Source organism: Micrasema longulum, unplaced genomic scaffold (assembly GCF_059751315.1).
Source record: "Micrasema longulum isolate JH-2025_06_02 unplaced genomic scaffold, ASM5975131v1 h1tg000511l, whole genome shotgun sequence".
NCBI classification, from domain to species: domain Eukaryota; kingdom Metazoa; phylum Arthropoda; class Insecta; order Trichoptera; family Brachycentridae; genus Micrasema; species Micrasema longulum.
This window is the reverse complement of record NW_028277708.1, coordinates 1,313,285-1,330,681: the sequence shown is the minus strand read 5'-3', so window position 1 is coordinate 1,330,681 and position 17,397 is coordinate 1,313,285. Positions and strand designations below refer to the sequence as shown.

The 17,397-nt window shown below is 34.4% G+C and overlaps 3 protein-coding genes and 1 long non-coding RNA gene across 5 annotated transcripts; 2 read left to right on the top strand and 2 right to left on the bottom strand.

Annotated features, from left to right (window-relative positions):
* Positions 1-2,897: 2,897 nt before the first annotated feature.
* LOC148280933 (WW domain-binding protein 11-like) lies at positions 2,898-7,742 on the bottom strand. Its single transcript, XM_088227551.1, has 7 exons — positions 7,521-7,742; positions 7,228-7,353; positions 6,007-6,104; positions 4,703-4,849; positions 4,237-4,365; positions 3,972-4,127; positions 2,898-3,858 (listed from the first exon to the last, which is right to left on the bottom strand). The coding sequence occupies exons 1-7, from the start codon at positions 7,582-7,584 to the stop codon at positions 2,962-2,964; spliced, it is 1,617 nt and encodes a 538-aa protein (XP_088083677.1). The 5' UTR covers positions 7,585-7,742; the 3' UTR covers positions 2,898-2,961.
* Positions 7,743-8,582: 840 nt separating this feature from the next.
* Positions 8,583-11,385, top strand: LOC148280932 (uncharacterized). Of its 2 annotated transcripts, XR_015822468.1 has the most exons (3): positions 8,583-8,707; positions 8,791-8,868; positions 11,241-11,385. It is a non-coding gene; the product is annotated as an uncharacterized LOC148280932 (long non-coding RNA). The 2 variants fall into 2 exon arrangements; XR_015822467.1 differs by lacking the exon at positions 8,583-8,707 and having other exon boundaries at positions 8,732-8,868.
* Positions 11,386-12,451: 1,066 nt separating this feature from the next.
* Positions 12,452-14,058, bottom strand: LOC148280931 (leukocyte receptor cluster member 1 homolog). The gene is made up of 2 exons (XM_088227595.1): positions 13,701-14,058; positions 12,452-13,374 (listed from the first exon to the last, which is right to left on the bottom strand). The coding sequence occupies exons 1-2, from the start codon at positions 13,721-13,723 to the stop codon at positions 12,651-12,653; spliced, it is 747 nt and encodes a 248-aa protein (XP_088083721.1). The 5' UTR covers positions 13,724-14,058; the 3' UTR covers positions 12,452-12,650.
* EMC8-9 (ER membrane protein complex subunit 8/9) lies at positions 14,047-15,028 on the top strand. Its single transcript, XM_088227596.1, has one exon. The coding sequence runs from the start codon at positions 14,376-14,378 to the stop codon at positions 14,991-14,993; it is 618 nt and encodes a 205-aa protein (XP_088083722.1). The 5' UTR covers positions 14,047-14,375; the 3' UTR covers positions 14,994-15,028.
* Positions 15,029-17,397: the final 2,369 nt, after the last annotated feature.

The following is a 17,397-nucleotide window of genomic DNA, read 5'->3' as shown; positions in this document are numbered from 1 at the left end:
TGAAATCAGCCACAAGGTATTAAAAATTGAAGAGAAAGAACAAATAGCATTATCTACCTGCTTATAATAATTTTTATTCTTCTTTAAACTCACATATTTTTTTAACTTGAACACATTTGAATATTTAATACCACTGTACGCATACCATAAACATTTAAAAATTCTTGTGAAATTATTAGTTAGCATTTAAATATAATTTAAATATAAAATATTCACAGAATGATTTATTTTATTTAAAGCGATAAAAAAATAAAAACTTGTACCTGGTTTAATAAGATTAGGAAGATTATGTGGAGATGAAAGAAAACTGTAGCAGGGTGGTTCGGGAAAAAGGGTACCATTTATTTATTCAGCCCCAAGTGCCAAATTGTGTACTTATTCTGACCCTGCTTCTATAGATTACACAATTTCACACTGTATTATTTATGCTGTATATAGTCAGTCTCATGATGCAATGGTCAACGCGTTTGCCTACCATGCGAGAGGTCTCGGGTTCCATTCCCAGCATGGTTGATATGAAATATTTATTTAAAGGGGGTGTTTTTACACTAGAATATTTCATAGTTCCTGAAGCGTAAGACTGATTATCTTACCTTCATGTAACAAAAATTGGTGAACCAATGCACTGCCTTATGCTCCATTAGGTGCGGAAAGGGAATGATGATGATTATTTACTATTTTGTATGCTGATGGAATAATTCCTTTTTTGCATCTAGTTATAGTATCAAGATACGTTTAATCATAACTAATGACAAAGATATTGATAAACCGTATTCCTCCAAAATTTGACTTCTACCAACCTGCTGAACAGGCTGGCTTCCGCAAGGGTTTTGGAACCTAAGATCTTATCCAATCTATACATCTGTTTATAGAGAAAACCACAGAATATAACGCATTCGATTAAAGCATGTAAAGCATTCGATTCTGTGGAAACCTGGTCAATCATAAATGCACTTGAAAATGCCAGGATTGATTCTAGATACACGAGGTTGATTAAATATGTATATGAAAATGCTACCATGGATGTAAAAGTAAACGACAATCTAAAGATGGAGAAAATCAAGATCAAAAAGGGTGTAAGACAGAGTGACACGATATCTCCAAAACTTTTTTCATTAGCCTTAGAAGACGTTTTCAAGATGCTAAATTAAAATAACCAAGGCATAAAAATAGATGGCAAGTATCTAAATCACCTCCGTTTTGCAGACGATATAGTAATAATAAGTGAAGAGGTAAATAAACTGGAATCTATGGTAAAAGAATTATACGAAGCCTCTAGAAAGATCGGTCTGAAAATTAATATAGACAAAACATGTACCTTTTATGAAATTAATTAATAAAAATAAAAAATAAAAATTTTGAGTCCAATACCTAGCAACATACATACCGGAAGTAAAACTATTGGTGCTGTTGACGAGTACATTTACCTTGGGCTAGCTGCAGAACTGCCTAGACGAATCGGGTTAAGTTGGGATGCATTTGGAAAGCTGAAACACGTTTTCAGAAATAAAGAAATCCCAAATAATCTGAAAGCCAAAGTCTACAACTCTTGTGTTCTGCGGGTGGCAACATACTGTCTTGAAACCATGTCACTCACTGCTAGAAGTGTTCACAAAATTAAGTGCACTTAGCGGTCTATGGAAAGACAAATGTTGGGCATCTCCTTAAGAGACCGAATAAAGAACGAGGAGATAAGACGCAGTACAAAGATAACCATGGCAGAGGGCCATGTGGCGAGACAAGAAATCGATAGGTGCACCTCCAGAATACTAAACTGAAGACCCTACGAAAGTAAAAGGAAAGTAGGGAGACCGCAGAGGAGATGGACTGATGACGTCGTCGAACTCGTGGGCCATGGATGGAAACTGAGTGCCCAGAACAGAAAAACATGGAAAAATTTGGAAGAGGCCTATATTCAGCAGTGGAGAGAAACTGGCTGATAAGAAAAATAAGAATTTGGTAAATAATTTTAAATGTTTTCAAAGCAGAGACAATAAGGAAGTTTTTTTTTTGTTAATAGACTGAAACTAAGCCAAAATTTTGTAATTACTCTGCCCGTGACGTCACAAGTTTTCGTCAATGAGTTGTGCTGACATTTAAAAGTAGAGCCCCGTAGCGTAAAAATATACTAAACGTCGAAAAGAATGGCTGCCTGGAGACCGGAAATCTATCACAAAACATAACAGAGTTGTAATTGATTGGTTGGTTCTTGTGACGTAGTTCATTTCTATTAAAGCCATTTTTATACATTTTTGAGAAACTTCACCATACAATGAGGAAGTTCAATGTTTTTTTAAATTTGCTAATAGTCTATTAAACTGAGTCAAAATTTTTTTTTCAATGTTTATATATCGTATTATCAGCGCTATGATTTTTGAAAGTTTTGAATTTCTGAAATAACTCCGCGTGTGACATCAGGTTCTCTTCCGCTTATTCTCGATCAGTTATGCTATCAGATCCATTGGTCCATTAATGGCAAGCAAATCGGAAATCTTCTATAACTCTCTTGTCATTGGTAGATTCATATGAACTAATGATGTCATTCTAAGTAGTTTGTTTTTATTAAAATATTTTTGATTACTTTTTTGTACATTTTCAGGAAACTCTGCTGTACAATTTAATGCTACAATTTTTACCGCCCGCAAGAAAACATTTATTGTATACTATTTCCTGTAGGGTTAAAGTTCCTCATTATATATTCTAATTTAGACCACGTGTAATTGCCATTTTTATATCAAATTTCTTATAGCACTGAACTTCTTTATTGCCCTGCAGTGGCTGGTGCCGTGAGAGGGCAGTTAGATGGTGATATTTGATTACATAACATAATAACTCCAACAAAACTGAAGACATTCCATCATCATTTAGGAAAGGACTAGGAAGAAGATTATCGATAATTTAAAAGTTAATTGTATCTATTTTTATTTTTTAAAGCTACATAAAATAAAGGACATGACAATTCTACAATAAGCCTTGCATCTCATGCATAAACTGCATGTAGGCATCATCTTTGGTAGGGGCACCAGGAGGTTTCTGTATAACATCAGCTGGTTGCTTCTTAATGTCCACGACTGGCCCCTTGGGACCAGGTTTGGTCTTCTTGTCTTCTCTCTTCACTCTTAAAGCTGAAGGGACAAACCTTGTAACATCTGCGGAAAGATTGCGAATTTGTGGTTTTGCTGTTATGGTGGCACTTTGTGGCTGGCCTTCTTTTCTGTTTATCAGTTGAGGAGCAGCGGATAAAACTGGTAATGGTAGAGGGATAGGATGGGCGAGGGTCCGAGAGAGGGGGAGACCACGTGGGGGGAGGCCTGGGGGCGGACCGGGGGGCAACCTGATAAGTCTTGGTAGGCCCGGGGGTGGGCCAGGAGGTACTCCTCTGTTGGGGAGCGGAATTCTTATTCCAGGTGGCGGCATTCCTAGGGGGCGCAATGGGGGAGGCCTTAACATGCTCCCCATCAAAGGAGGTGGATGAGTGGGCATTGCAGGCCCTTCCATTCCTGTAGTCCCCGGTGGGCACATCATATGAGGTAAACTTATCCTTTCATCCTTGTCAGTGAAATGATCTTCATCTTCGCTATTTGAATCATCATGGTGCTTTTCAGAAAGTCTCGAGGTAAGGTCGGCAGCTCTATCAGATTCTCGCTTTTTATGCACCTCTTCCATTTCCTTCATAAATTCATCGATGTTCTGTCCAGAAAGTGCAAGCATGCGTTGTTGTAAAGAAGTGGGTTTGCTGGTGGCTGCCCCCACTGCTGGTGGCATTCCAGAGAGAGATCGATCATCAGAAGTCTGCATTCTGTCATCTTGATCCATAGAAACTTCATAATCTGATTTATTTTTTCGCCTCTCAATTTCCTATAAATAAAATTGAAGTTAAAAATGTTTCATTTACATCAGAGTGCCAATAATTTTGTAATGTATTTATGATAATAAATTAAAAGATTTTTTGAGTAAAAAAACTGATGTACCTTCTTTTCACTGTCAAGTTGATCTGAAAATCTTAATGTCTTTTGTCTTCTAATGGCATTTTTATCCGTATCAATATCTTCACCATCAGATAAGTCTGCCAGAGATGGAGGAGGGCCTGGAGGAACTCCAGGTGGCACCATGCCGGAAGAAATGTCCTTAAAGAAAACATTAAACCAGTGTTTACAAAAAAGAAAAAAATATATAGAAACTCAGAAACGCACATAAAAAAAAAAATAAGAGGCAAACAATATAAAATTAAATTACTTTGTAATAAGAATCCTTCTTCAAAATTCCGATAGGCTTGGTAGGAGGCATGGGAACTATAGAGGGGGTCAGTTCCATAGGCAGAGGAATTTGTGATGGAACATTCCCATATAACAAGTTATCAGGAACCTGTAAATCAAAGCAAAGGCAATAAGTACACACATACGCTATTATTGGGTACAGAGAAAGAGCTATCATACATTTTAAAAAATACAGTTATAAATATTTGGATATAAATAACAAAGTACATATATGTATAGTATAATATATGTGATATCTAAAAAATTATGTGTTTACATGCGAATACAACTCCATGAAAAATTATTAATGAAAAGAATAATTTTTAAAAATTTATTGTGACAGTCCAGCTACTATGAAATATTGGAGAGAAAAAGTACCAGACCGTGGCAAATGAATATAAAAATACATCTGATTATCAAACAGCTTTTGAATTAGTGTAACTTACTTGAAGGGTTGGAAGTGGAATATCATCAATTTGTACAGCTTGTGCGTGGCGCACGGACTCATGATACGCTGCTAGAGCAGTTCTTCTTCTTTCATACTCAGATTCCTGGCGTTTTAACTCAACCCACTTTTCTGGTTCATCTTTGTCCTATAATTCATATTACAGTATGGTAAATATCATATTATAACGAAATCACCAGATAAAATTATATGTTCTGAGACTAGCTGACACATTAATTTTATATACATTTTATATTTTCACTCTTTTTTATTTATTGTTTTGAATCATAGAATTACATTCCCAACAACACATTCTGGGACAACAAAGATAGACAAAATAATCAATCAACGGTTTTTGAAAGTCTACAAAGCATTTCTAAAAATCCCAAGATCTCTTCCGACAATTAATTACACAAGAGCATATACACCCTACATTTGGTAAAAAAAAAAACATAAGAACCTCTGCTATAAAAACTTGGAACTCACTCGTATTTTCCATATAATATGTATTTAAAACAGAAAATAAAATAAAAGTAGTGGAAAGAAACTAATAATAATCTTCTGATAATCTGCCACACAATTATCCAAAAACTACTATAATTTACCATTTTAAGTACAAACTTTAAATAAAAACTGTCTACAAAAAACCAGTTGTAATTTTTACTACCGCATTTCTTTGATTATAAGACCATTCTGCCTAGTGAATTGGTTCAGCCGGATGAATCTCACCCACATGATAAAGCTTTCAGCTCTTTTATTTAACAAAAGTTAACAGATGGAAGAGTTGAGAAAATGTGGATGTACAAATTTAGATATGAATGACTCCCTAGGGAGGAAATCCAGCCAGTCTGCAAGCGTTTGGACATACTCAAAACATTTTTATAATAAATCTATTTCAATTGTTACTAAACCAGCATAATTTAAATATCAGGTCTTATTAAGCAATAACATTGTCATTTTGACGTTTGTAACCATTTTACAAACATCTTAAAACGGGCCGAAATGCAAATATGAGATATTGACCGATATCTTATGTTTATATCATTACTAATTTTTTACAAATCATTTATTTCCTATAAGACAAAAAAATACTTCTTACTATGCATTAAGTATAATATATCTATGTACAGTTGAGTATGACAAAAGCATTAAATCCGTCTATCTTTCACCTTCTTGAATGGACTGATCATAATCAATTAATAGAACTAACAATCGGACTTCAACTCAAAAGTATTATCACAACAATTAAGAAAACAGACAAAACTTACCAAATAAAAAAAATTGAAAAGATAACAAAATACTTACATACATTTTTAATACACGTTCCAAGGTTTCTCTCAACTTCTTCCGCTTTTCTTTTAAAACCTTCTCATTCAGTGGTGAAGGTTGCAAAACATTATATTCTAAAACAGGAAAAAATCACAACATATTTCATTTCATTTCGTTTATTTATTTTTAGTTACATTGAGAACATTACAGAGTATCTAATTAATTCTCAACACATTAAAAAATATACATATCAGATTTATTAAATAGAAAAAAAAAGTCATGTAAAATTGACATACATATTACAATTTGGAAATTGCACTCCTAAGAGTAATCCCACCGACATGAAATATATCGACATCCAAGGCGATACGATTGAATAACACGATTACTCTACCTACCAGCACAACCTATTATAATAAATACATACAAATTACAAGACTGATTGTGTATAGATAAATTAAAGTCTGTTCATTATTACAAGAATTTCCAAATAAACAAACCAGCCGTGTGATATCTGACAGAGAATAGCCTATTTCACACATATCATCTTAATCTAAAAGGTACGGTAAAATTATAGTGGATTGACATTTGTTAGGTTCGTTGTATCTATTTCAATTTGATAATATTTATATTTTACATTGTTTTCTTATAAAACTCCATGGTAAATAACTTTAATAAAAATATCAATAAAAACGCCTCTGTTAATATGTTGTTTAAAAATAAAAGAAATATTAGCGTTCTTATAATTTACCCAAATACTTCAACTTTAAGGACCATTTTCAACGAGTTGTAAATAACTCACTATTAGAACATGGAAATCAATTTGGGGTAGAGTGGGATTCGAACCTCGGACTTCTGATCTGTGAATCCGCAACACTAGCCACAGGACCACAACCTGATTCAAATAATGTAGTGAAGCTCAACAAAAGAGATTTTAATGATAATTTTATCAAAATCATTATTTAAATTTAGTGAGTACTCTCGGGTAAAAATCCTGCAAAAGGAAATCGACTGGAGATTAGTCAGTCTCCTGGTGTACTGGTTACTGCGTTTGCCAGGCATTAAATAAATAAATAATTGTAAAACAATAAATATTGATCCACCGTATTGTATTTCATCATGTCGCCTTGGTGGGAAATAGGGCAATCATGCAATATCATGCAGTGAGCTCGTGGTTTGCATGTGCACAGCGGATCAGTCTCCGTGAATGTATGGTAGGTTTTAATCTGTGATCATACATATTGAATTAAACCTTACCCATTTCATCAATTTTTTCAAGCTCTTCTAGAATTTGTGAAGGATCCTGCATCTTTAATACAGCAGCACGGACCATTTGTCTTTGCCTTTTATTTTTTTTTAGCTCTTTTTTCCTGGCTTCTTTTCCTAAAATTCATCAAATAATAAAGATCAGTATATGTGCAACGTTCGGTTCGAAATTTTGCATTTTTATTTCTTATAATTTAAAAATTTTATAGAAAATATTTGACCTATGTATTGAAAACATAGTAATTATTGAATAATCATTCATATAATATGATATTATAACTTACTAGCTTGATCAGTGGGGTTCATGTATTTACCACTTTTGGTGGTATTTATAGATCGTCGTCCCATGGTGAAGTTTCTCGATAATTCGGAATTAAAAAACGGATTATTAAAAAGAAATTACTTTCACACTCCGATCTTGTTTAAATAAAAATAATTTAAAGTTTTATATCAATAGACCGACAATTCATGAGTTCCGAATGCCATAGATGAAATTCAGAATATCCATGGATAAATACCACCATAAATCCAAAGAAAATAATATATTTACTTCATAGAATTTTTATAGTGATGGTAAAAGGACGTGCTAGAAAAATAATGCCATGCTCTTTTTTGTTTATTGATATAAATTCATATTTTCCAAAAAAATAATAATGTATCCCCAATTCTGAAACCAAGAGCCCTGTGCAGAGTTGGTATACAGCATAATAAAAAGTGGAAGCATGCATATTATTGAACAGTACCAAAAAAATAAAAAAATAAACATAATATATTTCAATAAACATCTGGACAACTATCTTGTCGGCGTCGTGATGTAGTAGTCAGCACGTTTGCCTACCATGCAGGAGGTCTCGGGTTTGATTCCCGACGTGGTTGACACGAAATATTTATTTAAAATAGTGTTTTTACACCAGAATATTTCACCTGAAGCGTAAGACTGAACATCTTAGCTTCATGTAACAAAAATTATCAAGATACGCTGTGATTGGTGTATCAATGCAGTGCCCTATGCACCATTAGGTGCGGAAAGGGGATGATGATGATCCAAGAAGTGATATCGCCTAATATGGGCTGACTCACTAATGAGTTAACAATAATTGGATTTTCTACTTTTGTTGTAATTAACAATTACTTAAATTTTACAATAAAATTTATTTATGGTTAATACAATTCTAGTAATGATGAAATGTTTTGTAACATCGCCCTTATCCTTTATAAAATCCTGTTAGGCATAGATTCATTCAGTGAACTAAGAATGTTTTGAGTTATTTCTTTCTCCTAGACATTAATTATTATTATTAGAGCTCCATGATATTTTTCATATTTTTTTGTCTTATTTTCCTGTTTTTTTCATTGGAAGATAAGGCTTGCACATATTAACATTAATAAATAATAATAAGTTTTCAATGGGATTCAGGTCAGGACTGTTTCCAGGCCATTTCATAGACGTTATTCCCATTAATTCCTTGAAGTCAGTAATTTGTAATGAGTTTACATTATTTATGATGCATTGGCATTAAACTTTTGATTAAAATATTGGTCTTATACTCACAGAACGAGCTCTACGACATGGGACAGAATCATCTTGAAAAACTGGATCCTTGTGAAATTCAGTTAAAGCCTCTATTGCAGGTATGACATCATTTTAGACAACTGTTTTATACTGTGCTGCATTTATCATTTCTTGTACTAAGTATACTGGTCTAAGGCCATGGAATGTCATACACCCCCATATCATGACATAGGGTGAATGTTTTATCGTCCTTCTCATACACTTTGGGTGAAACCTTTCTTCATGTTTACAGCGCACCTGCTGTCTTCTATCTGAGCTAAACAAATTAAATTTGGACCCATTGGAAAACATCACTCTCTGCCAATCGGTTACTGTCAAATTTCTAGCCCATTCGAGCCGAGTCTTCTTCATCCTGTCTGTTAAGAGAGGCTTATTTACAGAGTTTCGCACCTGGAAAGCCTCCTCTATCAATCTTCTTAATACAGTTATTCTCGAACACACTGTCTCGCTGTTAGATTGCACTTCCCTGCGTATTTCTTCAGAAGTCATCGATCGATTATCCAACATGACCTTGACTATTTTACGATCTTCACTCAGGGACATAATTCTGGGCCTACCACTTCTTTTTTTACACTCGATAGAACCAGTTTCTTTGTATTTTTGTATCAAAGCTCTCACAGAGCTTTCATCAAACCCAAGCTGTTCACAAACATTTCATTTCTCCTCCAAAAAAGCAAGAATTTTCGACTAAATGACAATCAACATTTGCTTGGAACTTTCCATATTAAGCAAACAATGCTTACTAAGAAGTGTAGCACGAGACTAACATTATTTAGCCATTTTTTATATAACAATGTTTGATTATGTCCAAATGCTTGCAGACTGGCTGGACTTCCTCCCTAAGGAGTTGTTCATATTTAAATTTATTTCAACAGAGAGGGAAAAAGTTTTCGAGAAGAAATTTGGAAGTCTAGGCATTTACAGGGCTTATGACCTGTCATTGGCTGGTTTAAGTGGCCACTTTACACACTGTGTAACATTCACCATTCTGCCCATGTTTGAACATCCACATTTCCTCAACTCTTCCATCTGTTGACTTTTGTGAAGTGAAAGAGCTGAAACCTTTATCACGTGGGTGAGATTCATCCGGCTGAACCAAATCACCTACTAGGCAACGCCTGGAAACACTTTTCCAATTTTTATACTTCTTCTTTTACCAGGTAGTAATTCAACAATGTTTGATTATGTCCAAATGCTTGCAGACTAGCCTAAAGTGGCCACTTAAACCAGCCAATGACAGGTCATAAGCCCTGTAAATGCCTAGACTTCCAAATTTCTTCTCGAAAACTTTTTCCCTCTCTGTTGAAATAAATTTAAATTTTTTATATACATTAACTCATCGGTTAATATATATAACAAATGGCTAAATAATGTTAGTTACGGTCAAAATTTTAGTGCGGGTTTTTTTTTATGATCATCACTGTATCTTTATCAAATGACAATTTCTTTCAACCAATAAAATTAAATGTGCTATTAATATAATTTTAGTTTCAAAACACATACGAGTAAAATATTATAAAATAGATGCAAAAATAGAAGTAGCAATAAGCATACAAAAATTAATTAATATCGACACTAAGGAGACTCTTTAATGGGAAAAAGAGAATAAAAGGAGAGTAAAAGAGGAGAGATAGAAGAGAAAGGAAAAGTTTCTTCAGGGGTAATTTAAACAAAGCTTATAAAGAAACATCTTTGATTGTGGATGCGAGATAATTCCACAGTCAAGCCTCAACTCAAGTCTTTTTTAAATAGATAATTAAACATAGGTTTACAAAACATTCAAGCTTATTAAATTATGTCCCTCATACTAATTTTTGTGATAATTTAGAGTACATTATTTTACTATTTAATATTCCTTTGGGATCAAGCATTATTTAGTTTTAGATTATCATAACAGAGATTTAAATAGGGATATGGCAAACTCATATCACATACTTCCAGTATGGCATAAGAATGAAGTAATCTCGAGCGTAATTGAACGTAGTTATGCAGAAAGCAGCCAGCCATAGAAAGGTGAAACTGAGATAATAGCACTCTAGTGAAAAGGGTGAATAATCGAATCTACACAACAGTTGGAATGTTTTTGACTTTTATCAAATGATAAACAATGAATACATTAGTATTTCAAACAAGAATCTAATTAAGTATTTGACCACGTTTTAACGATTTAAAAAGAACCGTAAGATTTTTCTAGTGCAGTAGGTGTTTTCTGCAAATAGAGAAATGCCGCTTTTGTGATCGACGCTATTTTCAGAAAGCGATTATTACAGTTTTTTGTATGAAAGCGGCTTTGCTGTTTTTAACAGAATATAGAATTGACCTTTCATCATTTTTTTTTAAATTGTGGACTGGCTGCTTTCTGCATAATTACGTTCAATTTCTCCTTTGGCATTAATCCAGTTCTTAATTTGCAGATGTTCCTTTTTTTCAGGAGGCGAAAAGACGAGGAGCTTTGATCCATTTATACGAGTAATCATGGAACTCGGTTCTCAGCATCCAAATCCATAATTTCTATTCATTTTCTTAATATGTCATCCTGTTCCCTGGTTTTGAAATTGACCATTGTGGTATTATTATCAATTCGTTTTTATTTCTAATTTTATTCTCATTCTTATCTGTTCCCGTATAACACATTAACTAAAACTATGTGAATTCGTAAATTACAGAATTCTTAGTTTGTAGATTTAAAAATAATTTTAAAAAACTACCCTTTTTTTCAAAACTCATTCAGAGCAGGTTTTGGAACTCAACTACTCAATTATCACCATACAGTACTAAATTGGTAAATAGTAAGAAATATTTTTGTGGAAATACTCACCATATCTTTAGAAGTAAAACAACAACAACAAACCATTACGCCGTTTCTCCGTAAGGGTAGGCAGAGAGGATAGAACGCCACATAACTCTATCTTTGCATACAGATCTCGCTCCCTCTACATTCATACATCTTCTCATGCACGCGCGCCGATTATTCCGACTTTTGACAAGTCCATCTTCAAGTATTTGTTGGATTTGGTCATGCCATGTCTTCCTCGGTCTTACTTTATTTTTGCATCCATCAACATTCCCACTGTAAATATTTTTAGCTGTTCTTTCGCTGTCCATTCACTCTACATGCCTAAACCAGCGCAGAGATCCGTTCTTGATTTTGTCGATAATGGCTATCTGAGCCTTACATAATGTACAGATCTCGACATTTGTACAGATCTCGACATTATTACAGATATGGACATTTGTGCATCTATAGTACATAGTTTACTTTTTTTTAATGCATAATTTTGTATTAGCACTTCAATGATAAATTCTATACCTTGTGTAAAAATAGAGTTCTAATAAACAATGATCGGCCCATAATTAAAAATAAAAAAACAATACATGGTTTTACAATACCTGTTACACACATATAGACCTACTAAAAAGTATGATTAGGTTACAAAGTATGAGAAAACATAACAATTAGTAGAAGAGATTGACTTCAAAGTTAAGACAATGTCCATAATTTTTTCACTTAAATACAATGTATGATCCTAAATCCTAGTGTTTAAATTGAAGATGTTTAAACTGCTAAACTAAACACATTACTCAATCAATATAGTATTGGAATATTGACAGGTACAGAGTCTAAAGGAGCAAACAAATCAGTAATCATTATTCATTTATTTCTCTGATATACTTTTACAATATTATTTCTCCAGTATAACATCTCCTGGCTAGCATGGGTACAAACTGCATTTCAAGCCAGGCATAAATTATAAAATATTCTCTAAATTTAGACATTAACATTATATTATGCAATGCAATATAATTTGTATTAACAATGTTCGCAACTACCATTGAACTACTATTTGCGTTGAAAGTTTTGTTTGGCAATTTCTGGATTAAATTGTGAATTATATTTGCGCTTCAGGGTGGTAGTTGGTGGGGGTGTGGGAACGCGTGTGGGGGGGTGAAGCAACGCAAGGGCTCGTGCACTTTCCGCAGCCTCACGCTTCAGGCGCTCCTCTCGCATCTGCTGTAACCTTTTTTGCTTCTCATCGCGATCCAAAGATTTGGATCTGCGCCTTTTAGATTTCATCTTTCTTTTAGAGTGTGTTGTATCAGGGATGTCTATTTTGGGGAGTGGTTTTATGGAAGGCGGTGGAGTCACATTGGTTGTTGGGCGATTTAGACCTCGCCGTATGATATTCAGCGGGTCTTGGGTAGGTTTGTCTCGGCTGAGTAGCTCGGGAGCGTCTTTCACTGTGCGCTGTGGCAATTCTTCATACCAGCTCCGTTTTCCGAGAGCTTCATTAGTGTCCTGACCTAAGTAGGTCAAATAGCCAATCTGTTTCTCGTATTTTTCTCTCTCTTCTTTAGCCTGCTTTTCGTGTTCTTTATTGGTACGAGACGCAGGAGCAGGGGGTCCCGGGGTAGAGACGGGGGTCGGGGGGACCCCGCGGAGGGCAGCGAGACGTGCGTCCCTGTCGGCGCGGCGCACGGCAGCGAGCCGATCTTTTTCTTCTGCGGCGGCTTGCGCCTCATCCCTCCTTACTCGAGCTATATTATCCTTCGTTCGAACATGCCATCTGGAAACAAGGGATAGAAAATATTTTAGGAAATCAGAAATACCTGTTATGTATTATCGCTTCTTGAAGCATCTCGGATTTATAAACATCAGCTCAATTGACTGCAAAAAAATACTAATACCCTTAAAAGATTATTCTGTTCGCATAGTAGGCAAACATGTTGACCGCTATACCACAAGTTGGACTATAAATAATATACTATGTATGTATAGGTGTGTAAAATACTGTTTTTGGCTAAACATACCTACTTAATTTATTTACGAATGTCTCGCAAACATAATTAATTGAAACATGGGTGAGATATCAAGACACAAAACAAAACAAACCTTTTTTTTGGAAGAATATTCATTTCTGCCTTATTCTTGAATGTAAATTATGATATTGTACAAATTTACTACAAATTTATTAATATTGATCTAAGATCTAGAGGTACGGGTATCATATAATTTAAAGAAGCAAACCAAACCAATTCACAAATATTTAAATTCGTTTAAACACAAAATAATTCATGGATTAGGACAGGCCGATATGAGCAAAGACGTAGGTTGGGATTTGAGCAAGGTCTAAGATTCGGATCTGAGAGAAGTGTCACATCAGAATAATAATTATATGAAGATATTTTTTATTGAAAATTGGAATTACATCTGATGACATTCCCGATCTGACAGTTGTTCATCATAGATTGTTTTTACCGTTTTTACGCATTCTTGACAGTTTGACCATAAAGTTTGAGCAACCCATAGAAACCACGGACGATAGACGACCCTGATATGTTCTTTACATTGACATCTGTGGTCTTTTATAAATTATTACAAAATGTCAAATGTGATGTCAAACCTCAAACCTATGTGTCAAACGATTTGTATTACCAAACTCAGTGATTAAACTAATATCGATTGTTGATATGATCTACCTACAATAGAAATATTCGATAATATCAAATATCTAGTAGGTAATAACGATTTAGTCATTATTTGTCGACCCTAAATTAAATAATTACTATGGCGGACATAATCTTTTCTTGTAAATCGTATGCCAAAATAATGATGCACGCCGCTAAGTATCCACACTGCGCGCTAAACGGCATCCTGCTGGCAGAAAGTGACCGGAATAAGGAAGGAAGTAAGAACCAGAAGATAACTATCATTGATTCGATTCCCCTATTTCACCAATGTTTGAACGTTACGCCGATGGCTGAGATCGCGTTGTCACAGATAGACGGGTTGTGTAGTGCTGCCGGGCTGCGCGTGGTGGGTTACTACGCGGCCAGCGACAATTTCTCATGTAACACGTTGGACAAGGCGCCGGCCTCGCGCATCGCGGACAAGATCGCCGAGCTGTTTCCTGGCGCGCTCTTCGCTTTAGTGGATAATCGCAAGATGGCACTGCGGCCGGAAAGCTCGGCCTTAAGGGTGGCGCAGTTCCACGACGGCAAGTGGAAGATGAAGGATGCGAGCCACGTGCTCATGGATGACGGGACCCTGGAGTGTGTGTCGTACTTCCTCATGGGCTCCGAGTTCAAGACTCTAGTGGACTTCGACAACCACCTGGATGACCCCACACAGGACTGGACTAACAGACAGCTCAACACGCTGATAGAAAACTTTATGACTCAATAAATTAGACTCATATTAAAGGCCTTTATAATATATTATATGTATTCGTTTTTTTCAGTACTATCTTTGAATTCCTTAATATGGTCTATTCAAATCTTTAGTAATTTTTGCTAATGTGTTCGTAGCAAAAAGCTTTTATATAAATCATTCAAATGTACCTGCCTACACAAGCCAGAATTGTTGTTTACTTGGTTCACTGACAAACACATTAACATAGGCTTATTAAACATTCGAACGCACTGTCTTGCAATAAGAGCTGATACGCAGTCTTACACAATTTCATTTCTCTATAATTATAATATAAAAACAGTTATACACAGCATAATTTCTGATTCATGAGCATAATGCTGTAAAAAAACTACTCTACAATATTTAAATAAAATTAACATAAAAATATTATGTACAGGAATAATATTGAGTGAATTGATTTTTTTATTGATCCACTGATTAAAAAATTTATCCACTCTGTGATGGCAGGATAAGAAAACGGTGAATAAAACCTTTAACACTAAATCCAAAAATCAACTCTATAGCACCAATTTGACATCACTTTATGAGGAGTCGTACAGATAATACCCAGACATGTTTTATTAGATATGTAGCTACCTTGATAATACAGCAGAGGTTAGATATTTTCTTTTACAAATATACCTCATTAGGATTGTCTGAAGATAATAATTTCAAAAGAAATTGGTTAGTGGTTCAAAATTCCCTTTAACTATGATTCCCTAAGAAAGTGATGTGGTTATATCCAGCTACCATGATATGCAATGGGCATAGCTAGATGGCCGTCTTAACGGTGACCAGAGATGTCAACTTAAAAAGAGCAGTGCCATAATCTAGCGGTTGTCATAACCTGATTTTACCTTATTTTTATATGAATGAAATGTACTGCGGCGGAAAATAGACAATCTAAACACACTTAGCATTAGTAGTACATATATTTGGAAGATAAAGAGCTATCGAAAGAGAAAAACTATCATTTAGAGGAGAGCGAGATGTTTTAAAAACATGCTACAGTGTGTGCATTTCAATGTTAAGTGCAAATATCAAAATTTCTCCAAATCAATTCACCGCTTCCTTGCAAATGTTTATAGGTACCGCTATGACGGCTGTCCTGCAAATGTCAGGACCACTGTTTGACGTGCTGCTCACACTCTAGGAAATCTGTACTATCTTGTTTGTACAGTCAACATTTTAATGACGTCATCCATCACTACATGACGGCTGCTAGATGAAGTTGAATTCCTTAAAATGTATATTTTAAGCAGCTGATGGGAATTGAACTGATTTTGCTGAAGTGTGTGGATATATATATATGTAATATGTAATTATAATTTTAATTATATTAAGTTATAATAAACAACAGAAGAAAAGGAAATGAAGAAGAGTTTAAGAAAAAGGAAAAACTTATTATAAAGTTGGAGAATTCAGATTATTATGTAAGTAATAACATTACATTTTGGATCCACAGGTTCTTGCCACTCTACAACCTGATTTTTATTTGGAAACTCAAGTTGCTAAAACATTCAATATTTGCAATATATCCATCACCCTTTCCTTATGGTGCATAGAGCACTGCATTGGTACAATAATTGCAGCACTTAATAATTTCATTTCATGTAAGGGAAATCAAAATAAAGTATTCTTTTCATTACAAAGAATCAATCAAACATTTTGGTTTAGTTTTAACCAACGTATGTTACATCATCATGACTGGAACATCAACTTAATAACTATTGTGTTATGTTTTTTTTTTTATTTTATTTTTTTATTTATTTACAATTTTAAAAAACCCGTTAGGGCTACATTAGACATTAGTTACGCATTTATTTTAGAAGATTTAAAAAGCATTACATTTACTCAAAACTTTTTGGCTTCTCTAGTTAATGTACAATAAAATTCATATTAATTTTCACTCTCAGTTCTGTAAAGAGTAGATTGTAATAAGGAACTTCAGCCTTATAGGAAATTGCACGTAAAAATGTTTTCTTAAGCGCTGTATGAAAAAAACAAACTACTTTGATCGACTTCACTAGTTCATATGAATTAACCAATGATATGAGAGTTTTGAAAGATTTCCCGTTTACTTACCGTCAACGGACCAATCGGCAGAACTGACCGAGAAGAAGGGGAAGAGAACTTCACACAAGGAGTGATTTTAAAAATACAAAACATTAGAAATCGTGGAGCTAATAAAACGAAAAATTTGTATTCTAACAAATAGAAAAAAGCTGAACTTCCTCATTCTGTTGTCTACTTTTTGTAAACATAAAAAAAAAAGTTTTTGGTCCTTAAAGTTGACCTAATTTTTCGAATAGTCGCGACTACCACCCCAAAAAATAAGAATCGAGTTGTGGTAAAGAAGAATTTGTTGATCGGACTTCAGTTGACGATTGTTTTTTAC

Coding starts and splice junctions, on each gene's coding strand:
- LOC148280931 (XM_088227595.1), bottom strand. CDS start 13,723: ATGAATATTCTTCCAAAAAAAAG. Junction 13,375..13,700: donor AATATTCTTCCAAAAAAAAG/GTTTGTTTTGTT, acceptor CCTTGTTTCCAG/ATGGCATGTTCGAACGAAGG.
- EMC8-9 (XM_088227596.1), top strand. CDS start 14,376: ATGGCGGACATAATCTTTTCTTGTAAATCGTATGCCAAAATAATGATG.
- LOC148280933 (XM_088227551.1), bottom strand. CDS start 7,584: ATGGGACGACGATCTATAAATACCACCAAAAGTGGTAAATACATGAAC. Junction 4,850..6,006: donor AACGTGTATTAAAAATGTAT/GTAAGTATTTTG, acceptor TATGAATTATAG/GACAAAGATGAACCAGAAAA. Junction 4,128..4,236: donor AGAAGGATTCTTATTACAAA/GTAATTTAATTT, acceptor GTTTTCTTTAAG/GACATTTCTTCCGGCATGGT.